Here is a 25,326-nt window from a genome sequence, read left to right on the forward strand (position 1 = left end):
TGTACTATATGTGCTATTTCTTACCAACAAATAGCAAACATTCTCTAGTGGTACACTGAATGTTAACATACTCTTTGACATTTTCAGTTAACATAGTCAGTTGCTGAGTTTCTTACTGGTGCATGCTCCTGAGTTCCCTCTGGGGGTTTTAATAGGAAAGGGGGGTAATTGGAGTTCAGAATAAATGCTAAATAAAAGTGACTTTAAAAACGTTCCATCATTGTGACGGGGTAGTCTACCATTGAGGGCAATAGTGCCCAATGCTTGGCCTACCTCGCCACCTGGCTTGGCTCTTTAAGGGTTTGGAAGAGTCCAGTAGGTGCATATAGAGACCTACGTGTCCTGGGAATGAATGGCGGCTGGGGAAGGAATCTGGAGACCATACCTTTAAGGGCTTGAAATCTTGAAGAGAAGGAAGGGCAAGGCTCCCCTCTCACCCAACCAATTGCTTTCCTGGGGTTGGAAGTGGATTTGGATTCAGTTTAGTCTGAAGAGCAAATGAATATTAAAACGGATGATACTCAATTCAACTTGAAAACTAGACCGTCTTTTGTGTGTATGTAAGGATGAATATACAATTTCCGGTTCTATTGAAATAAATGTATCCTATTCCTATCCACCTCAAGCACATGGGATACAATATATAGTAATGTTCAGGTGGTTGGAACAGGCTTAGAAATTGTTACCTTCCTCCCGTAGACACTTCAGGAATATTTCCAAGGATTCAAGTGAGTAGCTACTGTAGTAGCTGTGAATAAGGTCAGTGTTTGCAGTGTCCCTATATTTTAACATCTCTGTCCATTTCTGCCGATCGTAACGATCGATAAATGAATTGGGGGAAATTCAGGAAATTAATCAAGGGACGGCTATACTTCTCTTTGGTTTTGCTTTGCCATCAACTTCTTTTTGGAATAGCACTCTGAGAAATTAGATGAGTTAATCTACAGTGGCCTATTACATTGCTATGTTTGGAAAACATTCACCTTCAATGAAATAATGTACATAAACATTTTATAATCAGGTTTAACCTTCTGACATCACAGATTAAGAATCTCATCGTATGAGGTGCTGAATGTCCATCGAAAGTGCTTAGGATCTCATAAGAGATCTCACCCCCTTGTAGGATCTGGCTCTTAGTGTCTTCTCAGTACGATATCCACCTCCACCACTAGAGTCAGAAATACCAAGAATAGTGAAAAACTAGCAAAATATATATTTCCCTATTCAGCATGAATAGCAAGAACTTGGCCTGTGACTCTTCAGACAGCTGAATAAAATGGGTGCTGCTTTTTTTGACTGTGTATTTTTATTACTGATCTCTCTCCGAAGGATAGCCTCATATATATAACTCTAACATAAATGGGAAATTAGCTTGTTTGTTCAAGTTCCAGCAATCCCAATGTAACATATTTTATTCCTTTGCAAAAATACCCGATTTCAAAGTTCTCAGTGAAAAGCAAGAATATAGGAAAAGGAAATTTAATCTCTGAACAGAATTTCATGTTGTTAAATTTTTTATCAAGAAGTTTTGGTTGTGGTAATGTATATACCTGGTATAACTGAAAAGCAGCTGGTGGTTTCCAGAGAAAGCCATGCTTTTAATTAAATAAGACATTTGCTAAATCTCTGCCAATATAAGAAGAAAACTCCATAACAGGTAAGTTTCACTTCTTGTTTTTTGAGTTATCTTTTACTATTTGTTTTTCTAGGGCAGTGGTTCTCAACCTTTCCAGACTATTGTACCCCTTTCAGGAGTCTGATTTGTCTTGCTTACCCCCAGGTTTCACCTCACTTAAAAACTACTTGCTTATAAAATCAGACCTAAAAATACAGAAGTGTCACAGCACACTATTAATGAAACATTGCTTACTGTCACATTTTTACCATACAATTATAAAATAAATCAATTGTAATATAAATATTGTACTTACATTTCAGTGTATAGTATATAGAGTCATATGAAATGTAGAGCAGTATAAACAAGTCACTGTCTGTATGAAATTTTAGTTTGTATTGACTTTGCTAGTGCTTTCTATGTAGCCTGTTGTAAAACTAGGCAAATGTCTAGCTGAGTTGATGTACTCCCTGGAAGACCTCTGTGTACCCCCCACAGGTACACGTACCCCTGGTTGAGAACCACTGTTCTAGGACAGTCTGGCACACTGACCCGCTTCCTCCCTGCCATTAGATGGAGACAGTCTAAAAGAGGCTTGTTAGGGTGATGTCACTCCCTTTTATAGAAGGAGCTTAGCAGTTCACAACTGTTTGTCTCCAGTAGTTAAACAAGCTCTCTTTATGGCTATGCAGAAAAAGAAGGAAGATCAGAAGGAAAGGTGATGCCTGGGAGGGGCAAGAAGGGTCACATTCGACAGGGAACTGCAGTGGCAGAAGGGGCAGAATGTGGGTCCACTGGGCAGCCGCAGGCCAGCAGCTCCTCCGGCATGGCTGGACCGCTCCCAGCCCTGCCCCCAGCCCTTCCACGCAGCTGTGTCTCTAGGGTTTGTACAGTCCCGCCAGAGGACAGGGATGGGGGGGGGCGGGGCTGGGGTGATACTGGTACACCTGCACGCCGGAGGAGCTGCCGGCGTGAGGCCACCTGTCAGCCCCACTTTCTGCTCCTTTCACCACTGCGGTTCCCAGTGCAGCAGGAGGACACCTCTCCCCCACCCGCCCCAGTAACATGGGATGGGGCGGGGATGGAGAGAGTGCGGGGCCCCTGGGCTGGGGGCAGGGAGGAGTCACATGGGGGGGTCACATGCCCCCCTTTAGGTGGTGCCTCCCTTTGTGTCCCTCCCATGAGTCGCCCAACCAGAGTTCAGAAACTGCTTCAGAAGAATCTACAGGTTGGCCAAGAAGACCCAGAGAGCCAAATGTGTTGAGTCTAGATAAGATACCTGTGTCAGGTTACATTTTGGAGCAGTCATCCTTGCCAAGGTCCAAAAGATCATAAATATCCATCTCCCCTTGGACTTAAAGCATGTCTTTAGTGAAATGACAGAATGGAAAGAGAGACTGAGTGCATCAGGTAATCTCCACCATGATCGCCTCATAAAGCCTGCATGTCCTTGGCGTGCTTCAGATTGTGTAGGACATGTTCAGCTTGGTGTAGAGAGTGCCAAGTAATTTTCTTCCAAAAGGGGCATGGTGTTATGGTAGCCCTTCCTTATATCAGGGCAACTTGGTGTTGCCCCCATTTTAGTATGACACCGCCACTTTCACTGTGGATGAGTGAAAATCACTAGAGAACAACATGGATGTGTTTCTCTTTGCATTCCTTTCACAGAAGCTAGAGTGCTGTCTCCACTTTCCAGTGCATTATGGTAGAAATATACCATCTACCTCATTTCCAGGTTGGTTTCCAGATTATATATCCTGTTGACTTTACCTGCAAAAGGGTTTTTCTATACTAGTGTCCTAATTAATTAATAATCAAAACGGGTCTGCTGGCTAATACATCCACAAACTTTGCTTCGGTTTATTTTTATTTATTTATTTATTTATTTTTACTGCTTTAAAAGGGACAGGCAGAGTGTGCAGTGAGAAGGAGCTGGCAGGCACTTTGCAGATTTGCTCCACATAAGTGTTGGTGCATTTTAGTACTGTTCCCCAGCACTTCAGCTACTCTAGAAATTTGGTTCTGGGCTTCTGCTGAGCAGACGCTGCCCAGTTGTGTTGAATCCCTGGGAGGTTCTGTGTTCCAGGCAAATGTCCACAAGGGACTATAGTAAAAGCATCAAATGTATTTGATTTCTGAACAAAGCCAGTTGTGAACAGGACTCCAGAGGGAAAAGACAAGCCTAGTAACCCCCTTCACCAATGATCATTTCCCTTATTTTCAATATAGTAGTTCCATTGAATAATAAATACAGCCACAAAGCAAAGGATGAGTGGCCTAATACAGAAGAGAAAAGATAATAAATGGCGGGAGGAAGGCACTATCCCACTCCCTAGTTTATGAATTTTAAATTGGTTCAAGATAAAGTTTCATATTAAAACATAAAGCAAGTTTTGGATGCGAGAGTTTTTATTGGCCTCTAACATAATTTTACCCTCAGTGTTTATTTTTTGTTGAGGGCCTGATCGTACTGAACCCCATCCACTTACCTTCAACTCCCATTGAAGTTAATGTATTCAGTACCTCCCAAGAGGCAGTCAGGACCTTGGAGGCTTGATCTGATGGGATTATTGTATTAGCTTCAAATACAAAAGCAGAAGGGGTCTGTATGTCCCTTGCCTAGAACACAAATTCTGGTTGAAGTCAGGCTGCTGCAGTGTTGTTCAGTAAGCTGAGAGGAATACACCGCAGCCCTTTGGGTACCATACATTCTACTAGATCGCACTCACTGTCCATGTGCTGCTGAGTCAATTGATGTGCAAGGGAAGAGCCCTTAGCAGCTTACTGGAAACATGGAATTTTAAATGCCTCAAGAAGCTGTCATCTGCCAGCATCCTGGAAATCATTCTTGAAAAGTGTTTGCAGTCTCCTGGAAAGATTTTTCTTGCATGGAAAGTCATCTGGGGACTAGGATATTTGTATGCTGGAGGCTTTTATAAACACCATGAGCTATATACAGGAACATAATCCATTGACTTGGTTATAAATTGTTTTATGATTAAAAGGAAACAACATTTAATTTGAAACCATCTTTTTTCTTTGTATCTTTTTTGTTGTTCTTTCTACAAAGTTATCAGCTTTCCAAAAAAGCACAGCTGTTTTTACTGTTGGTATATTGATTTAGTCAGATTTCTCTTCTCTGTAATGATTGAGAGGTTTAGGGTCATGCAGTTCAGACATCTGTAAAATAAATTTGGTATCTTGAATTCAGCTATGTTTTTAAATAAATAGATTAAAAATAGTAATAGTCTTTCCCAAAACCTTATCAGTTGTTTTAAAATGCAACAAGGATATCATTCTTTCTGATATAATTGAACAGTTACCAAGACAGCAAAGGGGGAATCTGTGGCTCTCTTTCCTACAAGGAATTGTGATTCTTCCCTCCCTCCCCCCTTTTTAGTTAAATGGTCTAAAGATTTCTATCATCTTGTCACTTTTTATCTCAAGTAACAGATAAAGTACATTGACTTGCTGTGCTTTGAAAAGAATACAGATACAGCAGAACACCCATAAAACTACCCCTTTTTTCCTGAAGTAAACACATCCATGTTACAGATGGGGAAAAAGTATCTAAATGAGGATTTGAAGATATAGCTCCTGGTTATTTGGCAGTGTTATACTTCTTAACTTGTTTTACTGAACTCCTGAAGTCTCTGATATTTACATATTCCACTTAGTGCTGCTTCTCTTACTCTTTGTTTCTTACTTAGATATCCTTTCATGTATAGGCTATCCACAGTATCTTATCTACATAGGTTTTAGGGTTTATTGATGCACAGCTTACTGCACTGATAAGACTTCAGACAGAGAAGAATAGCGTAAAAGAAAAGGGAGGGGTGAAGGAGGGAAGGCCAGCTATGCAAAGATTCATCATGCCGTAACATAGCAATGAAAGCATGTAACATACCAGTGGAAGCATGCATGCCCTGATATGTTTGAAAAGCCTAGTAGACAGATTCTGGAGATTTCCTGGGGAAAGAATAATTTGCATTGGGAAAGGATCTCTAGTGTGTCATCTACTCCCTGAGATCTGGCAGGATCAATTTTATGATGCTTAAATACTCTCTGATAGATAGGTACCAAATATAGCTTGTTCCATGGCCTAGTGGTTCTTATGGCTATAAAGTTTCCCTTCAGTAGTTAACCTAAATTTCCCCTGCTGTTGCTAAAGCCTTGTTCAATGCCTAGTTCAAACTACTTGTTCAATCATCACCGATTAATGAGAATAATTGGTCTCTGTCCTTTCTAATATCTCTTTGTATGTATTTGTAAGGCAGTTATGTCTCCCTTCGGCCTTCTTTCCTCTAAACTAATCATTTCCAATTCTTTTAATCTTTTTCCTCATAGGTCTGATTTTTCTAAACCTCTTATTTTTGTTGCTCCACCTTAAACTCTTCCTAATCTATCTGTCTTTTAAATTGTGACTTAACCAGAGCTTAGTTAAACTTTATCTTAAATATTTTCAAGAGAAGGTATAAGAAACCATGTTGCTTATGGCTAACAAACAAGCTTCAGGACAAGGACATCCTCACTGGTGTGTCCTGAACAGCCCAATCACTGTACCATGCAGCACTGTGTGAAATTTACCTCTGACCAGCACTCAGTTCAAAACCACTAAGGGCCAATATGGGAGGGGAGGGTATATGTAGATATTAAACAAATATCTTCAGCCCTACAATGTCCGATGCAAACAGAGATTGTTCCTTATTTAAATATTGCTATTATTCAAATAGAAATTGGCCTCACCCCAAGCCCCAGAAGTGAGCACGCACCTGACTGCAAAGTTTGTGGAAGTTTGGATTCAGGTCCAGACTCTGTGGATCATGTCCATCTCTAAATATAAACTTGCAGAGAATATCTCCTTTAAATCACCCTCTAGGAAAGGAAGGGATGGTGCCTTTTTTCCTCATTTTCCCTGTAGGCCAATTTATTAGGAGTGTTATTGACTATGACCCTGTTTCCAGGGTTACACTTCAGATTACCTTGATTTGGTGCAAATTACTGTGAAGCAACTAGGAAACACTGCAATTTCCATTAAATACCAGATCAGGGTTCACCTAATGACATGAAGCTTACATCTGACAGGTTGAGGGGTCCCTAGAAAGCATAGCAACCAGGTGTTTTGTTTTGGGTGGCAATCACCTAGGTGTTGCTATCTGTGCAGGATTGTTTGACTCTGTGCTCCATTCCCTGATGCTCTGATCAAAGGAGCACAGTTATGTGTTCGCTCTACTCTGTGGTGTATTGCAGCCTCCTGTGCCCTGCCATACGTACAGCTTGCAGACTGGAAGCCCTGGCTCTCAGTGAATGGGGCAGTAATAAAGTCGGACAGTTCTAGGAAGTAACAACTGTGTTTTGGATTGTTTTGATTTGTTAAACCACAAAGTAGATTAACATGTTGATTGAAGGGTTGGTGTCCTGGAGATGAAATCTATCATACAGTTTATTATTGAGCTGCAAGGGAAGCACTGAAATTTTTGGCAGTATTCCAGGCTGTCACCAGCGGGACATCTACCATGACAGAGATTGGGCATGATTTTTGACTTGAAGGCCTTTAGTTATTTAAACTTTACCCTTTTACCCCATGATTCTGGCTACCAGTTAGTTTGAACCTGTTCTACAAGTAATACAGTACAAAGATATTGTACAATACAAGCATGCATTATCTTTACTGACCAGTAAATTTTTAGCTTCTGACAAGTGGTGAATCAGTTAAGTAATAATATTTGTTAAGGATTTTGGCATATGTCGGACTCTGTTACTTTTTAATAACCCCTGCGCATCTGGACTCCCCCATACCCTGCCCCCCTGCTGAGCCTCAACCCCCCCCCATGAACCCAGAACCCTCCATTCAGTGTCCCACGTATGAGCCTCATCCCCTGCATTTGGGGCTCCCTGCACCCAGACCCCCCTCTGCATCCAGATCCCACCCCTCCACCCAAACAGAGGAAGGTGTGGAGGTTCCTGCAGCCGGGGGAGGTTTCTGGGGGAGGTCTGACCCAGCCCCAGCTCCAGCCTCAGGCCTGGTTCTGGCTGCTCCTTGCAGGGGAAGAGCAAGTCTGGTCCCCCCCAGCCCAGCTAGGACTAGCAGCCGAGCCATATTTCCTATCTTTCCTACTTGGTGGGATAGTTTGCTCTTGTGCCCGTAATAATGTCTCTGAAAAATTGCCAACTCTCGAAGTGTTTTTCCCTTTAAACTTGCTTCACATGGGATCTTGCCTACCAATTCCCTGAGTTTGCTAAAGCCTGCCTTCTTGAAATCCATTGTCTTTATTGTGCTGTTTTCCCTCCTACTATTCCTTAGAATCATGAATTCTATCATTTCATGATCACTTTAATCTAAGCTGCCTTCCACTTTCAAATTCTCAACCAGTTCCTCCCTGTTTGTCAAAATCAAATCTAGAACACCTCTCCCCTAGTAGCTTTGTCCACCTTCTGAAATAAAAAATTGCTCCAATACATTTCAAGAACTTGTTGGATCATCTGTGCCCTGCTGAGTTATTTTCCCGCCAGATGTCTGGGTAGCTGAAGTCCCCCCACAAGTCCTGTGCTTTGTATGATTTTGTTAGTTGTTTAAAAAAAGCCTCATCCACCTCTTTTTTTCCTGGTTAGGTGGTCTGTAGTAGACCCCTACCCTGACATCACCTTTGTTTTTTACTACTTTTATCCTTACCCAGAGAATTTCAACAAGTCTGTCTCCTATTTCCCTCTCAGCTTCAGTCCAAGTATTCATTTTTAATTATAAAGCAACACCACCTCCCTTTTTTTTCCCTGCCGGTCCTTCCTGAGCAAGGTGTACCCTTCTATACCATTTGTTTATTTTATTATTTTCCTAAGTGAAGTGCTTTGCACGTGTCTTTGTTGAATTTCATCTTGTTGAATTCAGAACAATTCTTCAGTGTGTTGAGGTCTTTTTGAATTCTAATCCTGTCGTCCAAAGTGCTTGCAACCCCTTCCAGCTTGGTGTCATCCGATTTTATAGGCATACTCTCCACTCTGTAATCCAAGTCATTAATGACAGTATTGCATAGTACCAGACACAGGACTAACCTTCGCAGGACCTCACAAGATATGCCTTCCCAGTTTAATAGCAGACGGTTGAAAACTACTCTTTGAGTATAGTCTTTCAGCCAGTTGTGCACGCATTTTATACGTGTACAAGAAACCTTGATCCACATTTTTTGTGATAATCTCCAAAGATTATATTAGAACATTGCCTCAGTGCATGACATCATGTGCTCTTTTGTTTTTCTAGGGTCTGTTTTTTGAAAGATGCTAAGATTCCAGGTGATCAGCACCTTCCGGAATTGGGCTCTTCATCCTCTATGAATTGGTGACTTTTGTAATGTGCCTTTGAGGAAATATGTATGATAACGCAAATATACGTATTCCAAAGAAGCTGTACAAGCACAGGTTCCCAGCAAATGAACTATTGGAATTTGTAAAACTGAGTACAGTTAGTAACTAGTTCATTATTGCTATGTATGCTTGATACTGTATTTTACAAGTTAATGGTGATAGCACCAACTTCCTGGAATAATGTTAGTTTTCTCTTGGCTGTAAATCTGGGAACAAAATAATTAGACTACAGAAGAGGAGGAAACCTCAAATAAAAAGGCATTTACATTTATTGCATTTTGCAGGGTTGTTTTCAGAAATAATGCATGTGTCTTGAGACTTTGTTTCTTATCAATTTTATAGAGCTAAGGCCTCTTAACTGCACTGCTTTATAATGACTTGTTCTTGGATACGGAGTTAGTATCAGCACTTTCAATGAAAACAGGCATGTTACAAAAGGGTCAGGTTTCATGAGACCGCAATAGACTTGTAAAAACTGATTTTACTGGCACAAACAAGTCAAGAATTAGGAAGAAATCAGTGATTTGCATAAAGAAGCAAGATGTAGAAGGAGTGGGTATTGAGCTATGCTGAAGAACAGCTTATGAACTGGGATTGATTGGAAGTAAAAAAATATATATATATTTAAAACCAACCTTGTAACATTAATAAATAGGAAGCTATTTGTGAAAATATTGTGCAAGTTTTTGCATAATCATGATATCTAGAATCCCTAAGACCTCATTCACAGGGAGATAGCCTTGTTTTAAAAGGCACTCAAAGGAAAAAAAATCTACTTAAAATGTTTGTCTTTGTAACTGACATATACCTTGGATTATTTAAATAAAAATAGTTGGTAAATCTGTTAGCAATCCATCATTAATGCAATTTAATTTTTTGCATGTCACTGCTCTTCCTTTTTTTCAGTTTCACTTGTGTCCCTGGTGCGTGCTACTTTTAAGTTCTCTTGCACCAGCTGCAATGTATGTGTTGCATGGAAATACATTATTGTCACTGGCATTTTAAAATGTTATGAACATATTTCCCTTTAAAACTAGGAGCAAGTGGATTGTACAACTTCTAACAAAACCTAAGTATCGATTGCCTGACAGTCCTCTTAAATAACATCACAAACAAACACCAGGAAATTGTGGGCATAATCCTGCAGTTCCTATGCAGACCAAACATCTTTTGAAGTCAATGGGAGTTCTATCAGCAAAGAGACTGTAGGATTATACTGGTCTCTTGTTTCATCATGCAATTCCCACCTGTCAGGGTTCCCTCCCCACTCTGAACTCTACAGTACAGATGTGGGGACCCGCATGAAAGACCCCCTAAGCTTATTTCTACCAGCTTAGGTTAAAACTTCCCTAAGGCACAAATTCTTTGTCCTTGGAGGGTACACTGCCACCACCAAGTGATTTAACAAAGAATCAGGGAAAGGAGCACTTGGAGTTCCTGTTCCGCCAAAATATTCCCCCAAGGCCTTACACCCCCTTTCCTGGGGAGGCTTGAGAATAATATCCTAACCAATTGGTTACAAAGTGATCACAGACCCAAACCCCTGAGTCTTAGGACAATAGAGAAATCAGTCAGGTTCTTAAAAGAAGGTTTTTATTTAAAAAAGGTAAAAATCACCTCTGTAAAATCAGGATGGAAAATAACTTTACAGGGTAACAAAAGATTCAAAAACACATCAGAACTTCCTCTAGGCTTAGTTTCAAAGTTACAAAAAACAGGAATAAACCTCCTTCCAGCAAAGGAAAAATTCACAAGCAGAACAAAAGATAATCTAACACGCCTTGCCTTTTACTTACAATTTTTGTAATACCTGACTAGTGCTCAGTCTTTTATTTTCTCTGAATATGAACTTCTAGGAAATACGGATTTCCTAGAGAGAGGAGTTAATTGTGACTGTAGGCTTTGGTTATGAATCTTGGTAAATAATGAAGAGGATAGGTCACTGATTCAGAGCAATCCGGATTGCTTGGTAAAATGGACATAAATGAACAATATGCGTTTTAATATGGCTAAATGTAAATGAATACATCTAGGAACAATGAACGTAGTCCATGTTTACATGAGGGGCAACTCTATCCTGGGAAGCAGTGACTCTGACAAAGATTTTGGGGTTGTGGTGGATAATCAGCAAAACATGAGCTCCCAAACATGTGGCCAAAAGGGCTAATGCAATCTGGCATGCAGAAACGGGAATCTCAAGTAGGAGTAGAGAGTTATTTTACCATTATGTTTGGCACTGGTGTGACCACTGATGGAATAATGTGTCCAGTTCTGGTGTCCACAATTCAAGGTTGTTGATAAATAGGAGAGTCTTCATAGAAGAGCCACAAGAATGATTAAAGGATTAGAAAACATTCCTTATTGTAATAGATTCAAGGAGCTGAATCTATTTAGCTTACCAAAGAGAAGGTTAAGGGGTAATTTGATTACAGCTTATAAGTATCCATACATTCTACTATGATTAATTTTATCTGCATTTAATAATAGGCTCTTCAATCTAGGAGAGAAAGGAATCCAATGGAAGTTGGAGCTAGACAAATTCTGACTGGAAATAAGGTGTAAAATTTTAACAATGAGGGTAATTAATCTTGGGAACAATTTAGCAAGGGCTGGTGGATTCTCCATCACTGGCCACTTCTAAATCAAGATTGGATGTTTTTCTAAAAGATCTGCTCTAGGAATTATTTTGGGGAGGTTTGATAGCCTGTGTTATACAGGAGGGCAGACTAGATGATTGCAGTGGTCCTGTATGGCCTTTGAATCTATGAATCTTTCATTGTTACCATTGTTGTCAGTAGATGATACTAAGATGATGGTAGACATAGCCTTTGAGTGTTTTAGTTTGCAGTTTTTCTTTCTCATTTTCTTTCTCTTTCTGATTTTAAAAGACTTGTGACTGAATATAACTTTCTTGAGCCATGCAGTGTATTACACAAAGAATGAGTGAAACAACTAAAACCAGAAAGGAACAATATACTTGGGGAAATTTTTGTCATTGGGAGAATTATGTTCTTTGTCTAATAAGGGCAAGTTTTTAGCAGATTATTGGAAGATGTGCCCATACAGTAAAACCCTCAGAGTTAAAGATCTGTGAGGCTGAAGTGCTGAGCCCTGGTGCTCCCAAGGGTCAGAAGCCCCAATCCCCTCCATCCCTCTCTGACTGAAGCCCTGATCCCCAGGGCTGAAGCCCCCAGGCAGTACAGTATTTGCTCTTGTATTTTTGTGAAAATATTGTCTTTGCTGCTGCCTGATTGATTACTTCCAGTTCCACATAGTGTCCGGTTGACGGGTAAGTCCATAACTCTGGTGTTTGTATCTCTGAGGTTCTACTGTGCATAAAGAAGGCCATAAAGCTCTGTTTTACAAGTTGCTGCTCATAATACCTTTGCATATATTTCAGATTCAGGAACAGTTCTAGCAGTTCCTAAGGCTGGTCTACACTTAAAATGTAGGTCGATATAGATACGTCGCTCCGGGCTGTGAAAATTCACACCCCTGTGCAACATAGCTATACCAATCAAACCCCAGTGTAGATGCAGTTATTTTGACAGAAAAATGCTTGTGGCAACCTAGCTGCTGTTGCTCAGGAAGATAGTGTACTTACAGCAATGGAAAAACCCTTTCAGTTGGTGTAGGCTGCATCCACATTATGGGTTTATGCCAGCATAACTGCAGTGCCATAGTTATGCCATTATAATCCCAAAGGTCTGGTGTACATTTAAAAGTTAAGTCAACATAAGCTACAGCATTCAGGGATATGAAATTCACACCTCTGAGTGCTGTGGCTTATGCTGACCTACCTCCCCAATGTAGATGCAGAAAGGTTGATGGAAGAATGCTGCCACTGACTTAGCTACCCGACACTAAACAGCCCAATGTGTGATCTTTAGCTTATACTTATGCCTGATGCTCTGTTATCCTGCACCTTGTGTTATCATTTACACCAATGGTAAGTGAGTGTAAAATGCTACCATTCTGATTTGGCTCACTTACCATTGTTGTAAATGACTTCATGAGGTGCAGAGTGACAGAGAATCAAGATCTTAGGGCTTGTCTAGGTACAAAAGTTAAAATGCTTGACTATACAGAGTGCTACAACCCACCTAGTGTGGATGCATTATATAGGTATAGCTTATTTCCACACAGGAAGAGAAATAAACTATCCTGGTTATAAGGCATCTTTATACTGGCATTAATTGTATCCCCACGAAGGGGTTGAAGCAGCATAACTATATCAGAAAAAATAAAATCTCACCCCTCACCAAAGTAGTTACATTTCTACAAAACTGTGGCCATGTCTACACTACAGGAACTATAGCAGCATAGTTACAGTGCCATAACTATGCTGGTATAACCCCACAGTATAGACCAGGGATCGGCAACCTTTGGCACGCGGCCCGCCAGAGTAAGCCCCTTAGCAGGCCGTGCCGGTTTGTTTACTAGCCATGTCCTCAGGTTCGGCCAACTGCGGCTCCCACTGGCCGCGGTTCGTCATTCCAGGCCAATGGGGGCTCCAGGAAGCAGCGCGGGCCGAGGGATGTGCTGGCCGCTGCTTCCCGCAGCCCACATTGGCCTGGAATGGCGAACCGCAGCCAGTGGGAGACGCGATTGGCCGAAACTGCGGACGTGGCTAGTAAACTAACTGGCCTGGCCCGCCACGGGGCTTACCGTGGCAGTCCATGTGCCAAAGGTTGCCAGTCCTTGGTGTAGACACAGCCTATAAAAACTGAAGAGTTTTTTTCATTGCTGTAACACCACCTCCCTGAGGTCCATGGAAACATTCTTCCCTAAAAAGCTGCTTGTTTATGTTAATTGTGCCATGAATATCAGTAAGTAGAACATACAGTATTGTTGTAGCCATGTTGGTTCCAGGATATTAGAGAGTCTAGGTGAGTGATGTAATATCTTTTATTGGACCAACCTCTTTTGATGAAAGAGACAAGCTTTTGAGCTTACATGGGGCTTTTCTTCAGGTCTAGAACAATTGATTAGGAGCTTTGTTCCTCTTCCTCCCCCCCCCACCCCCCCCATCGTCCCCCCGTCCTTTGTTTCCTGAGCAAGGGAATCAAACAGTTAAATGGAAGGTGTTTACTGATCTGACAAGTAAAGTGTTTCATTTTTGTTATGACTCCCTTAAACTATAAACGGATGAAGCTTTGTACTGGGAGGTCCTGGGTGTCAGTGGCTACACCACAGATAATGTATCCCAGACTATTGAGATGAAAGTACTACTATGTGTTCACCATCCTTTCCGGTACATTATTCTTTGTTTTCCCATCAAAGACAAATTTGTACAATTCTACAGGTGCCTTTTCTGGAACTGAGGAAGGATAGTAATTACTGCTGTTATAAAGTCAGGACCAGAACTTAACTGGCAGGGGCCCAGTTTGTTTGTGCAAAGCTCCAATTGTAATGAATGGGAATTTACCCAGAGTTGGGATAGTTGGATCAGGCTCCAGATTGGAGTTCATTTGTAAACATACAGTTGTACCAATTTAACGAGAGGTCTTTTTTTCTTTTAGTTAAAGCAGAGCCCATTTTGTGTATAGATACACTTAATTTAGTTTAAGAGTGGTTTATTTTGATTTAGTTTAATACTTTATTTTTTTTATTTTTTAACAGCTACGCTAAACCAAAATAAGCCACTCTTAGATCATCTTATGTGGGTCCAGAGGCAAACTTGCACTGGTTTAACTAAGTTTGTCTAAAAGCACACCTTCAGTTAAAACAATACAAGTTTAGTGTAGACAAAGCCTAAAAGATGCTTGCTTTTTTAAATGTAGGGAAGTGGACCATTCTGGGCAATTTTTATGCAAATTAATCTGCAAGTACATTTCTTGTGTAATCTGATGTTTAACTTCACTGGATTCTAGTATGGTTTATTTGTTTCTAATTTATTTTTCTTCAGCATTTTAATTCTTCATTCTTTGTTTTTAGCCATTTCTGCATTTGAAGTCCAACCACTTTCAATTGAGGTCCAAGAAGGTGGAGTGGCTCGGTTTGCTTGTAAAATAACAGCAAATCCTCCTGCCGTAATCACATGGGAAGTGAATCGAACAACCTTACCTCTAGCCTTGGACAGGTATGTAGATTTTTTACATTTTGGAATGATATTTACTCTGTGTGCTCATTTTGAGTCTGTCATTCTTAAAACCACAGTGTGAATGGAGAATCTTACCCTTTCAATGCCGTTATTGATAACAAAGCACTAACTGCACTATACCCCAGATGTTAACATCTCAGAATCATTAACAACCAGAATAACATTATATGTCTGACACAGAAACTGGGACTGCAGTCCAGACTTTCAGAATAAATAAATAAATCCTGGCACCACTTAATCCTGTGAGTAACTTTTATATAAAAGAGTAGTCCCACTGACGTCAATGAGACTACTTATTTCCATAAAGTTACTCACATGAATAAATATCACAGAACTGAGGCCTTATTTAATCATTTTCTCACTCAAAAGGCATCAACAAAGGAATAGAAAGCCCATCTATGTTTATTTTTAAGGATTTTTTTTTTAAATTTCAAGATACTCACTGGACTGTTAATTAATCAAACAAATTATTAGGAGATTGTGAGAATTGGAATCATCAGAAAATTGCTGCCTTGCGCTACTCGCTGTAGAATGAAAAAATTGAGCCATCTCTGGCCTAGAGCCATGACTAAAGTAAAAGGGCGATGTGTAGTCATGGGCTGCTGTGCGGGTGCGCGGGTTTGGCTGCTGGAGCAATTTGAATTGGAGGAATTTTTCGCAAGTGGTATGTATGAGGTTTGCTGTGAGAAAGCTAGTGTTGGGCATACTTTTCCCGACAGGTGTGATAAAGAATTATGGTATCTGGTTAAATTGGGTTGGAACACTTAATACTGTTGAATTTCTTCTCAGTAGTGCTTTTCCTTTGACCTGATCATCACTTAACTCACAGCATGCCCCCGATAGATTTTTATTTGTCCCCCTACCCCTTTCTTTGCTGCATTCTTTCCCCTCCTCCCCCTGGCAAACTTTCTACTTCACCAGATAACTCCTGTTGATTGTCTGTGTTCACTCTTCCCTGGTTGCAACAGAGAGAGAAAAAGGAGAAGAGCTGGAAGCATAGTAGATGCAATTACAGGCAGCATGGAGTGTGTTTCTCTAGAGATCAGATATTCACTTGAACTGGAAATCACCACTGAAAATCAGTTAACGTTTTTGGAAATATTTGACTATGAATCCTCAGACCCACCAATCTGAGAGTAATAGGCTGAATAATGAGGGGTTTGGTATCTAAGGGCTTGTCTACACTACCTGCCAGATCGACAGGCAGTGATCGATCCAGCGGGGGTCGATTTATTGCGTCTAATATAGACACGATAAATTGACCGCTGAGCGCTCTCCCGTCAACTCCAGTACTCCACCAGAATGAGGAGCGCTAGCAGTGTTGACGGGAGAGCGTCAGCTGTAGACTTACTGCAGTGAAGACACCGTGGTAAGTAAATCTAAGTATGTCTACTTCAGCTACGCTATTCACGTAGCTGAAGTTGCGTATCTTTGATCAACCCCACGCGGTAGTGTAGACAAGCCCTAAGGGTGCTGAACAATGTTAACAGATAAATTCCTATGCTTTCATCAGTGGGGAATGGGGCATGGAGCGGATTTCCCTGATAGATCATTGAAGGTAAGGAATACAGAGAGGTGAGTCATGTGTTTAGAATGTTTTTGTGAGGTTCCTGCCAGCCATTTTCAGACTGATGTGGTGATTGCTCTCAGATAAGTCAGTAAATTGTGGTCTGTGTTCTTTTCTACAATAAATAGAATATTCATAAATATACTGTATTTTGTTTTCCTGACAGGATAACTGCTTTACCAACAGGAGTTTTGCAGATCTATAGTGTTGAAAAGAGGGATGCTGGGAATTATCGATGTGTTGCTACAACTGTAGCCAATAGACGGAAAAGTGTTGAGGCAGCACTAAGTGTTATTCCAGGTACACACATATAATCCCTTCATTTAACATCTTCCCCATACTTGGTAGCCTTGTACTTAATAGAATCTACAAAATACAAACGTGCCTGCAGTATAGTGCTCTAATTGTTCTTGATGCATGTATTTTGAAAATGACCCATTAGCTGTGGAAGTAACAGCTCCTTTTCCCCACAAATTCTTCCCCTCACCGTCCTCTTGTCCTTTCCTTAATATACATTATTAGCAACATCACAATTAAAATGTGTTTCTGTTGTAATTTTAACTTTAGGCGTGACCTTTAAGCTGCCTCATTTTTAACATATGGTTATCATGATTTATTTCTTGATTGATTGGATTTTCATATGATCCTTTGGATTTGAATTTAATCCTGTGCATCATCTTTGGTTTTTAAAGCCTTAGACTTGAAGCCATTCCAGAAGCCAGCCATTATAGCTGGTCCTCAGAACATTACAGCATCTCTTCATCAGACTGTCATCTTGGAGTGTGTTGCTACAGGGAATCCAAAGCCGATCATCTCATGGAGCCGTTTAGGTAGGCGTTCAAATGTCAACAATTAGGTTATTATTTGGGTTTTGTGTATGCCATGGATTAGTGGAAAAGGTTGGGATGAGTGAAATGAGTGAAAAGCATTTTGCACAATCTTTCCACAATGTTGTAAATAAGCCTTCAGGTGTTTTTTGGCACTTAGGATTTACATACCTCCTGCTGTCAATTCTGCACTGCCCCGGTATGATATTGACAAGGTGGAGCATGGGATGACCTTTGGGGACTTTGTGACTAGAGTAGACTCAGTGGTGGAGTCAGACAGATTTGAGTGGTTATGTACCACAAAACAAACGGTCCTGCAAATTCTGCCCTTCACCTTCCTCCTAGGAATATACAAATGCAGTTTGGGGTTCAAGTCACATTGAGCCTTAATCTGCCCCTAAGTAGAATGAGTGGGAAGAAGGGGGGGAGGGAATTTTGCTGTAACTAATATTGACAAGTAAGTCTCACTCTTCTACAAGAATACGTTTTATTTCTTCCCTCCGCACACATGCCTAATGACCTTTACCAATAAAAAGGAAATATAGGGCTGTGTTGATAGAAGACCTGGTTCACAAATTAACAAAAGTGGTGCTTCTGTATTTCACATCTTCTAAGGGTAGGTTAGGTAAATAGAGATGTGTCTGAATGAGCCTGGAGACATATAGAAAAACAAATAAGGAAAAAGGAAAAATGATGGTTAATTTAATAGGATTTCTGCATCGTGTCTGTTGGGAGGTTTATAGAAAATATGTGGTGATCACTCCCAATATAACCTATAAGTAGCTGAATTCTGTCTCTCTGTGAAAAGCATGTGGACGTTACCTGGGATGAATTCGGTCCCAGCCCAAGGCAGGAAGTAAAAAATGCCAAAGGACAGGATGTAAAAATGTGCCCAGTAGGTTGCATGGGATACTGGCAGTGAATTAAGCAAACAGGCAGAACTTCAAATATATACTAGAATGGATTATAGATGTAGTCCAGCTAATAGTAAAGTACATGCACAGGCAAACCAAATAACAAGTGGAAACCTATATAAACTCATCTATGAATTCCCTCTGTATCTTTTCAGCATTGGATATTGCCCCAGGCTTTTGACCATATAGCATGTAGATTAGATTAAATACTCACTGGGGAGCAACGTTGTAAAATAACTTTTTCTCTCAAATAGACCACAAGTCCATTGATGTCTTCAATACCCGTGTCCTCGGAAATGGGAACCTCATGATCTCTGATGTGAAGGTGCAGCATGCTGGAGTTTATGTCTGTCGAGCAACTATTCCAGGCACACGGAACTTCACAGTTGCAATGGCAACTCTCACTGTATTAGGTGAGCTTGCTTTGAATTCCACAGTGTGCCAGAACAGCCTGCTACTATGTGAAATTTTGTTCTGTTCTTGATACTTCAGGCCAAATTCTACCCTCTGTTATACCCATATAGCTATATGGATTGCAGTGAGGTCACACAGTGAAATGGAGTTACTAGATGCGTTCGTGCCATATACTGGTAACTTAAGACTTGTATGGCAGCTTGCTTGCTCTTAAAGATAGTCAGATGTAATGGAGTTTTTACACTTTTGCTATTGAAAGATTAATTTTCTAACAGGAAAAAAAATATGGCAATGTGTATAAATATATGTAACTCATGTGAATGCTTCATGATCAGCATTTTATACATTGGACTTAATATGATTTATTATATGCACTCATACATGAACTAATATGAAAGTCTTTACTTTCATATGTTACACTTCACACATACAACTTTAAAAAAACAAAAGACATGCTATATGTGTATATGAAACACACATGTGCTTTTCACATGGAGATGTCCACATGTACTTCACTTCGCCTGAGTAGTGCTTCTTATTCTCTTGGTTTTATTCACACCTTAGACCTTTTGTATTTTTTATTTTTGTGTATTATTTACCTGTAGCACCACCTTCATTTGTGGAATGGCCGGAAAGTTTAACAAGGCCCAGAGCTGGTACTGCCCGTTTTGCATGTCAGGCAGAAGGAATTCCAGCACCCAAAATGTCATGGTTGAAAAATGGAAGAAGGATACACTCCAATGGTAGAATTAAAATGTACAACAGGTGAGATTACCATTACATTATAATTTATGTCATGAAATATACAGTAGTTATAAATTGTTGCTAAACAGGAGAGAACAGAGTTTTCAGGTCAGTGAATTACAGCTTTCCCAGGTTCATTAAAGTATTTGGAAGTAAAATTAAACATTGAATCTGTCTTTTTATGACACTAGGCAACTACTTCTTGGAACACAAATAAACACAAATTAGCTTATACATAAATACCACAGCTAAAACCTTCTGTGGATATAGGTCCAGATTCTGATATCTGCTATACCTGTGTAAAAGTGGAGTGATTTCATTGACTTAGTGGAGTTAATCCAGATTTATATTGGTGTAGCAGAGATCAGAATCTGGCCCATAGTTTGAACTCCTATTTCATTAACTTAGAGTGAGAAACTCTTATTTAAAAAATAAAAATAAAAACAAAGGTAAAAAATACTATCAATTACAAAAGAGAAAGTACAAAGTTACTAAAGAGCAATTTTAGTAATTTTTTTAATAAAGTGAGCTTGTGAACATTTTTTTCTTTCTTTCTTTTTAATTTCCCTGACTTTGTAGGGCACTAGCATTGCAAGTCTGGGTGCTGGCATGAAAGTTTTTGAAGAGCACCAGAAGAGGCTAATTTTTATGACTAAATATAAATTTATGTTGAGAAAAAATGAACACAAAATGGAGTATGAGATATTTAGAGTAGATTCCTGGAGCAGGGGCAAAAGCCAAGTTGTGGCTTGCATTACATTGAGCTAAGTTATTGTTAGACATGATTTTTTCTTTTTCTTTTTAAATTCAGTAAATTGGTGATTAACCAGATCATTCCTGAAGATGATGCCATTTATCAGTGCATGGCTGAAAATAACCAGGGGTCTATCCTATCCCGGGCCAGACTGACTGTAGTTATGTCAGAAGACAGACCCAGTGCTCCTTGTAACGTCCATGCTGAAACAATGTCAAGTTCAGCAATTCTGCTAGCTTGGGAGAGGCCGCTCTATAATTCAGACAAAGTGATTGCGTATTCAGTGCACTACATGAAAGCAGAAGGTAAGCAGTGTCAGTCTGAAGTGGATTGTGTAATATTTGTTACAGTCTCATGCATCCAGGGTTTTCTGCAGTAGTTCATCATAGGAAGAGTCTGCCAATAACAAAGATCTCATAAGCTAATTTTGGGGATAAATCACACCCTCCCACAGAACAGCCAGGTTAAGATGGTAAACTCTACATGCTTGACCCTTCAAAGCTTCTGCCAGATCATTTCATTCATGGGGCTGGGTACATGGCTTACCTCTCCACCTTCAGGAGGAAGAATATGGCCTTCATGGCAGGCAGGAGCATCGGTACAGCAGCCCAGTGCCTCCATGTTACTCTCTGGATTTTCATCTCCCATGGAAACAGGAGCGTCTGCCAATTTTCCCTCCCATATGTATGCTAGGCTAGGGAGTATACACCACAGAAGTAGGGTTCATGTGAGGGCATGTCTATATGAACACCGGGGTGCGAATCTGCCTCATGCTAGCTTGCTGCACGCTAATGGCATGTCAGCACTGCAGCCGTGGAGCTGTACCTGTACAGCTGCGCTGAGGCAGGACAGGTGGTGAAGATGCTCTTGCCAATGGGGGAGAGCTCTCTTGTCAGCATAAAAAACCCACCCCCGCAACCAGCATAAGCTGTGTCGGTGGAAGAAGTACTCCTGCCGACATAGCGCTGTGCCCACTAGCACTTACATCAGTGTAATTTATGTTGCTCAGGGGGGTAGAATATTCACACCCCTGAGTGACATACGTTTTGCTGACATGGGCAGTAGTCTAGACATAGCCTAAGTGTCTGTGTGGACCATGCTGCTGCATGGTAAAAGTTCCCTGGTGCACTTGATCAATTGGGAGTAGATCAAAGCACATTACAGAATACTTACTGCTTGTAAGGCTAGTGCAAGGTACGTTTACATCCCACCTTGCCACGAGCTAAGTGTTCATACAGACAAGCCCTAAGATAATGCTGGCCCAGTGGTTTCACAGGGAGTAGCTTTTTCCCAGATTCCTCTGTCTACTGCAGATCCCCAAACTCATGGAGTTTGTGCAAAGGGGCTTCTATAGGGGCTAGACTGAGAGGGGGACAGTTAATGACCAATTCGCTATACTCCCTTCCCTTTGATAGAATTTTACCCGCAGGAGTGGGTTTTCCTCTCCTTTCATCCCCTCCTTGACTAAAGTGAAGGTATGTCAGAATCATAGATGATTAGGGTTGGAAGAGACCTCAGGAGGTCATCTAGTCCAAACCCTTGCTCAAAGCAGGACCAACACCAACTAAATCATCCCAGACCCAGACAGACCAAGTGATCCTTGTAACGTCCATGCTGAAACTGTGTCAAGTTCAGCAATCCTGCTAGCCAGTATCGGAGATTTTAAAATTTGCTGAAATAACTAATTATTTAGAGGCTCTGCTGTAGCCTCTAGAATGTTACATCCTTCCTTTATAAAAAAGCATAGTTAAATAGGGAAGAAGGATGTAACTAGACATTTTCACCTGTTTTTATTCTCTATGATAGTGTCTGACAAGTGACTTGAAAATTAGTTATACTGCAGCCTAGTTTAATCTATGCACCTATCTCCTAGCTGTGACTCAGTTTTCTAAGTGGAATGATTGCTTTTTCTGCTTCTGTTCAGCAACTAGTTTATTCAAGGGCAGGATTGCAGATGCTTGGCTCTCCATGTGGAATATCGCCTTGCCATCTGGTAGGCAGAAGACAGGAAGGACAGCATAATTACTCTAATACTGATGCAGGAATAGCTGTCTTTGCTTTTGTAAATGGGATGTTCTCACGACAGGAGATGATTTTGTTTGAAGGGAGGAAAGAGCCTTAAAAGATAAGAGGACAGAGAATTGATGAAGTTCAGGAAGTTCCCCTAAATTTTCAAAATTGCTGAGGAATTAGCCACACAACTCCCATTCAAATTAAATATGAATGTTAAAGTCATGCTATATAATCTATCTGGGTACTTATATGGCCTCCATTACTGCAGTATGTGAGGGCCTGGGTAACTTCATGGGGAACTGGGAAGTAATATCTTACTGAATATTTGTACAGGAAGTGCACCAGCTGAGTAGCTCTTTGAAGAGACGTGTATCCGTTATCCAGCCCCTGGTTAACTGAAACTCTTACTTATCCAAAGGTCAAACATGTTCCAGAGTTTGAAGCTCACCTGCTGTGATGGTACACAGCTGGGTGGCCTTGGGAAAGCCAAGTGAGCCCTGAGCTCTGCTGGGCCTGTTAGTTCAACTGTCCAAAGGGCTTGCTCATCCCTCCAGACCTTCATGTAATAGCCTGACTGTATGGAAGGCTGTTGTTTAGCCTTCATATAGATAATCCCTAACGCTTACCGGTGTATTTTCACTGGGTAACTTCAGCTGTGGAAACCAAAATATAAGTAGAATGTGTGCTTTCTTTACCATCTTGTCACAGCCCTGCTCCAGGTGGGTAGCACCTGTGGACCTGCACCTGTGCGGAAAAACACATTCAGGTTTTTTTAGGTAGAAAAAGCATAAGTGTTCAGAAGTGTCTAGGGGTTGTACTTGCTTCAGATACAATTGTTCTCCCAGATGAAAGTGCGTGAAACCATTTGAGAACAGGTTACTCCACATCACAGATGTTACTCAAAGCCTGAAAAACTGCCCTGAAAAGCTCTGCTTTCATGAGTGTGTGTCATATCAGGCAATTTGTATTGTTACGGAAGCAGCTGTATATGTGTGTGCCCATACTGCACAGAGAGAGATGTAAGCTAGCTATTAGTAAGGAAAAACAGATGGCTTGATAAGTCATTCAGCCTATCATATAGCTAGGGAAGTGACCAGCATGGACTGGACTGCTGAGAGCTCATTTGTTTATATCTCAGAAACTTAAATTCTTTCTGCTGTTCAATGGAGAGAGGAACACATGCCGATAGTAGACTATCACTGTTACCCGCATCCTACCTTTCTCCATTCTCCCTGTTTGTTATGCTTACTTGCGGAATCTTAACTTGGCCCTGATACTGCAAAGGCTCACAGACGGGCTTGATTTTAATGGGATCAGTCATGTGCTTGAAGTTGCTCATGTGCGTAAATTATTGCAGGATCGGGGCACTAGTGTATAAACTCTTTGCAGCTCTGAGCTCATTGGAGCCGCTGGGCTTTACTAAAATAAAATAATTAGTAATCATGTGAAACCACTTCAATCTCCTTCTCCGGTTTTCTTTTGCTATGTTTGCTCAAATTGTATGTTGTGTGTACTGGCATAAAAATCCCACAGGAAAATATTTCATACTTACATGCAATATAATGCATACTATCTTTTTATCTTAATGTTTTTTTCTGTGTTTATATAGGTGTGGGTTTTTAAGCTTTTCTTAATTAGCAGAAGGATGGAATTTCACATTAATGGTTAGTGTAAAAGTAAGCAAGTCATCCTGTGCTAAAATATCCAAATGAAACAATTTTTTCAGATGGAGCTCTCCTAAATTAGACAGATAATCAGGATCTCATAAACTCTAGTTTAAACAGAAAGTAATATTTTATAATGCACTTAATCATATGCAGTTCCAAAGATTTCCCTCTTCACGTTCACAACATTGTAGGTGGTTAAAAACAAAAGATCCCTGCATTCTTTGTTTAATTCCACAAGTCTAGCATTTATAAATGCACTCTCAAAACTGCCTCAATCTCCTCTTGCCCCCAAAGAGGCTAGTGTTTAATAAAGTTGGTTGAAGAAACTAACAGGTGTGTTTTTTGTATTTTTAAAAGCAGAATATTTTACATTCAAATCAGGGGTCATGGTAGCAAGAAGAATAAGAGTCTGATGAGAATACATGTTGGAGTGTGTTAATTCCTTGTTAGTGATTTAGAAAAGGTACAAAGGGGATACTGATTGTGGTGGAAGGCAACCCTTGTTCTCTATTATGGCTGTTTCATTAGGACCTCCACATGAGGCCTAGCAATCCATTCAATGAAAGAACAAGTCCTTTTAATTTGAGCTCAAGGATCTTGTTTAGCAGGTCAGAAATCGTGCCATGCAATTCCTAATTAACAAGCCGTTAACTAGTCTGTTATGAGATGGTCATAATCTTGTCTAATTAAAATGCTATCAAGTTAATTCAGAAATGTGGGAAAACTTAATGGTGGAATTTGCCTTTCGTTTTGTTTATAAATTCAATTGTGAAGAGGAGGGGCTGGCTCTTAGAGAGTTTTGATTAAGTTGACGTGCATTTGGTGTGAATTGTTTAAGCACAGCAGCTTTCGCCAAACGTATTCCACTTTGCAGCTTCTCTGTATAGGAATAAAGCCCGACAAAGACAAGGCCTGCTCTATACATTGGTATGCATATTTTAATATGAATTGCTGAGAATTTTTTTACAGCTCATTAAGGAGCAAAACATTTTTGAAGTTCATTCTGTATCAATCCCGTTGTCTTCTTTCTGAATTAGAGAAAAACGCATGTCAATCAAATTTAATAGAATTCCCAGGGCTAAAATGAGATCCTTTGCAGAGTGACTTCTTTCTGTTTGTTTTGTTTTTTTAAACAGAATGGAGCCTCACATTCTTCAGCCTAATATATGAAGGCTCTGTAAATAGGTTTTGAAAAAACACACTGGTTCTAAATAAGTAGAATTAAAGATTAGCTACAAATGATAAGGTTATTAGAGCTCGTCTGTTGTGTTACTGTACATTGGACACAGTTTGTTGTGACTAATTCGTGAAAAGATTTTGGAATAGATTAATGCTATTCAGCATCTTTT

General features: G+C 40.3%; 1 protein-coding gene across 1 annotated transcript in view; it reads left to right on the forward strand.

Annotated features, from left to right (window-relative positions):
- Nucleotides 1-25,326, forward strand: part of PRTG (protogenin) — a 123,685-nt gene that overhangs the window by 37,723 nt on the left and 60,636 nt on the right. Inside the window, exons 3-8 of the mRNA XM_037911101.2 lie at nucleotides 14,912-15,056; nucleotides 16,811-16,944; nucleotides 17,337-17,474; nucleotides 18,640-18,798; nucleotides 19,405-19,564; nucleotides 20,355-20,602. Of these exons, the coding sequence (XP_037767029.1) occupies nucleotides 14,912-15,056; nucleotides 16,811-16,944; nucleotides 17,337-17,474; nucleotides 18,640-18,798; nucleotides 19,405-19,564; nucleotides 20,355-20,602 (984 nt within the window). The remainder of the gene's footprint in view (nucleotides 1-14,911; nucleotides 15,057-16,810; nucleotides 16,945-17,336; nucleotides 17,475-18,639; nucleotides 18,799-19,404; nucleotides 19,565-20,354; nucleotides 20,603-25,326) is intronic.

Source organism: Chelonia mydas, chromosome 10 (genome assembly GCF_015237465.2).
Source record: "Chelonia mydas isolate rCheMyd1 chromosome 10, rCheMyd1.pri.v2, whole genome shotgun sequence".
Classification (NCBI taxonomy): domain Eukaryota; kingdom Metazoa; phylum Chordata; order Testudines; family Cheloniidae; genus Chelonia; species Chelonia mydas.